Source organism: Arachis ipaensis, chromosome B7 (genome assembly GCF_059453495.1).
Source record: "Arachis ipaensis isolate K30076 ecotype BB chromosome B7, ASM5945349v1, whole genome shotgun sequence".
NCBI lineage: Eukaryota > Viridiplantae > Streptophyta > Magnoliopsida > Fabales > Fabaceae > Arachis > Arachis ipaensis.
Window position 1 is genome coordinate 48945791 of NC_142442.1, and position 4062 is coordinate 48949852.

The 4062-nt window shown below is 30.6% G+C and overlaps 1 protein-coding gene across 1 annotated transcript; it reads left to right on the top strand.

The window, feature by feature from the left end:
• The first annotated feature begins 646 nt into the window (after window positions 1-646).
• Window positions 647-2961, top strand: LOC107609652 (putative polyamine transporter At3g13620). The gene is made up of 2 exons (XM_016311660.3): window positions 647-2295; window positions 2679-2961. Exon 1 carries the CDS (start codon window positions 875-877, stop codon window positions 2267-2269), a length of 1395 nt encoding a protein of 464 aa, XP_016167146.1. The 5' UTR covers window positions 647-874; the 3' UTR covers window positions 2270-2295; window positions 2679-2961.
• Window positions 2962-4062: the final 1101 nt, after the last annotated feature.

Here is a 4062-nt window from a genome sequence, read left to right on the forward strand (position 1 = left end):
GATAAAAAAAATGATCGATTGAGATTACAAAATATTTATTACGATTAATGGAAGATCTAATTTATTACTATTTTAGTTCTTGATTCTCAATAAACATGATAGATGAATGATAAAAAAATAATTTATAAAATAAAAAATAAAAAAAGACTAATTTATAATTAAAATTAAATAAGGACTATTTAGTAGTTATTAAAAAATTTAAAAAACATGTTTTGTTATGAGACCATTTAATGGTCCAAACGTTTTGGAATCATCGAATCTTTTACCTTGTGTTTAATAAATAAAAGAATTATGTGTTTGTATTTTTAATGTTTTAAAAATAGAAGTACTTTTAAAAACAATTAAGATAAATAAAACTTTTTAAAATTGGTTTATATTTTTTAAAATTTTAAAATTTAATATAAATTCATATATTAACTAATTTTTAAATTTAACGTTTAAATTTATATCTTTTATAATATTTTTAAATTTTAACATTTGTTTAGCCTTTAAATTTAAAAATATATTATTTTTATTTTTTATATTCCCTCTCACCATATCGATTATTTCAAAAATTAAGGAAGTTATTTATTTTTTATTTTTTTTAAAAAGCTGAATAAAAGATAATTTTATAATTTTTTTTGTGGTTTATCTTCTTAATACTAATAATGAAACTCCAATCATTAAATACGGAACAGACCCTAATCACATTATCTATCTGAGAATCTGACTCTCTCTTCCTCCTCCTCCTCCCACCTAAAATCTCCAAACTCGCACAGTGCACACCACGGTCACCTCAGCACAAAACAGGGTCTGTTCCGTCTACGTCTCTTTTTGTTTCGTTAGTTTCCAACAATAGTGACACAACACAACACAGTTCAGTAAACCCTTCACAATGACACAAGAAGAAGAGAAAGAGGAACACCTTCCCTCTCCTTCCACAACCACCGCTAAGATCCCCAAGAAGCTCACCCTCGTCCCTCTAATATTCCTCATCTACTTTGAGGTCGCCGGTGGGCCCTACGGTGAAGAGCCCGCCGTCCAAGCCGCCGGCCCACTCATAGCCCTCCTGGGCTACCTCATCTTCCCCTTCATATGGAGCGTCCCGGAAGCCCTCATAACCGCCGAGCTCTCAACCGCGTACCCGGGAAACGGCGGCTTCGTCTTGTGGGCCGAACGAGCCTTCGGGCCGTTCATGGGCTCAATGATGGGCACATGGAAGTTCCTCAGCGGCGTCATCAACATCGCATCGTTCCCCGCCCTCTGCGTCGACTACATCCAGAAGCTCTTCCCGGTCTTGTCATCCGGCTGGCCCCGCCACGTGGCAGTCGTTGGGTCCACCCTTGTCCTCTCCTTTCTCAACTATACGGGTCTCACCATCGTCGGATACGCCGCCGTTTTGCTCGGTCTGGTTTCCCTCTTCCCCTTCGTTCTCTTATCTCTCATCGCCATTCCCAAGATTCAACCTCACAGGTGGCTCAGTTTGGGGCAGAAAGGAGTCTCGAGAGACTGGAATTTATATTTCAACACACTTTTTTGGAACCTGAACTTTTGGGATAGCGTTAGCACTTTGGCAGGGGAAGTTGATAAGCCACACAAAACTTTCCCTTTGGCTCTTCTCGTTTCCGTTATCTTCACCTGCGTTGCGTATATCATTCCGTTGTTTGCGGTTATTGGAGCTGTTTCCGTTGACCAGAGTCAATGGGAAACAGGCTTCCATGCCCAGGCTGCGGAGATGATTGCGGGGAAGTGGCTCAAGATTTGGATCGAGGTGGGCGCAGTGCTGTCAACAATTGGGCTTTTCGAGGCCCAATTGAGCAGCAGCGCTTTCCAGGTACTTGGAATGGCTGAGATCGGGATCATTCCGAGATTCTTCGGTGTTAGGTCTAAGTGGTTCAACACTCCATGGCTGGGGATCTTGATTTCAATGGTGATAGCACTTGCGGTTTCTTCCATGGCTTTTACTGACATTATTAATTCGGCTAATTTATTGTATAGTTTGGGAATGTTGTTGGAGTTCGCTTCTTTTCTTTGGCTTAGGTGGAAGTCACCGAATCTGAAGAGGCCTTATAAGATACCAATGAAGTTTCCGCTGCTGGTTCTCATGTGTTTGGTTCCTTCAGGGTTTTTGGTGCTCATAATGGTTATCGCCACTAAGACTGTTTATTTGGTCAGTGGTGTTATGACTGTGGCCGGGATTGGTTTCTTTTTCTTCATAAAATTATGCAAAACAAAGAAGTGGGTTGAGTTCAGTCATGGTCCAGCTGAAGAGGAAGATTTGCCCCGGTAAAGCTTTTGAGCTGAAGAGAAAGCCGGGTAAAGCTTTTACTTTTCAAAGCTAATTTAAAATACTAACTTTTAAAGTATAATTTTTTTAAAAAGTATAATATTTATATTTAGTAAATTAAGTTAAAAATAATTTTTAATAAATACAGATAATAATAATTATATTTAATAAAATAATTTTTAAAATTTAAAAATATTATAATAAATGTAAATACAAAAATTAAATTTTAAAACTAATTATATATATTAAAATTTTTAATTTTAATAAATATAAATTGTTTTTAAATTTTTTATGTGCTTTTAAAAATACTTTTATCTTTTAAAAATCACAAATAAAAATATATTATTTTTTTGATTTATCAAACAACAAAACTAAGTGTCTATACTGAGAGTTTATATTTTTGAAAATTCAGGCTGGAGAAGAAAGAAGTAGGAAGTACCGTACAGACTACTTGAGATCGGAGCTTCGCTATTTTATGTCCTTGTTACCTGTTTAGAAATTTCATCAAATGTCTCTAGTGAGCGATAGGCTCAGACCTTGCCAAATTCGAAACCAAAAGATTTGTTATTATTTACATTATTATCAAAAGTTGCTCCAGCAATTTTTTTCTGCAATTATATATAGTTTTCCTTTTAAATTTTTGGAACTGGAATTATATATACTAGTGGCTCAATAGTAGAAATTTTTGCGGTGCAGTTTGAATCAGTTTTGAATCAAAAACTCATTTTATTCGAACACTAATTTTAGTTACGATGGATTAGATGACTTTTTTTTAAAAATTCGATTCCATCCGATCCAATTTCAAGCAATTTTGATTGGATTGAATTGCGGTTTTGTAAATTAAAAAAATAAAATCTTAAAAACTAATGATAATATAACAATATAAATAAAATTATAGGTTAGTTAAAATAAATAAATAAATCACATTTTTAACATAAAATATTTATTAAATAATAATAATAATACATGAATAATATAAAAATATATAACAAATTGAACATGTTATAAGTATAATAGTAAATATAATAATAAAATAATAACATTATAGCATATTGTGCAGTTTGGATTGAATTTGATTCATTATAAAAAGTAGATTCAAAATTCAATCTGATCAAGCGGTTTGTAAAAAATAGAATCTAATCAAATCTAAATTAGTGCAGTTTTAATCGATTTTTGGTTTGAATTAGATTGGATGAGTGGTCTAATTTGGATCGGTTTAAATTTGAACACCTATACTTAATAGTGCCTACCGTTTTTCTATTATTTTTAAGAGATTAATTTTTATAATTTTATTTTTAAAATTATAAATTTGATAACATAATTTAAACATTAAGAATAAAAAAATTTAAAAACAAAAATAAAAATTTTATAAGTTATTTAATTTTTAAAATCTATAAAATTTATAAATTAAAATTAAATAAGATATTAAACAAATTTATTATGTTATTATTATGTGTAACAAAATCAAAATAAAGATTTAAAAATATTATTTATAATTAACTATTTATAAAGGTTATTAAGTTTATTTATTTATTTTTAGTAGTATTTAATTTGAAGCAGAGATAAAAATTTATATCAAAACACTCTTTATCTTCTTGCATAATTTTAATTAATATTTTTTTATTTTATATTTAATTTTTTAAATTATCTTTAATTTTATTATTTTTTAAAATTATTAATTTATATTTCTATTATATCTCCTCACTATATCAAACATTATTCTTTCTCTTACTATATATTATTTTCTATACACATATCTGTTATTGTTTCATGGCTACTATTATATTACCTTATTT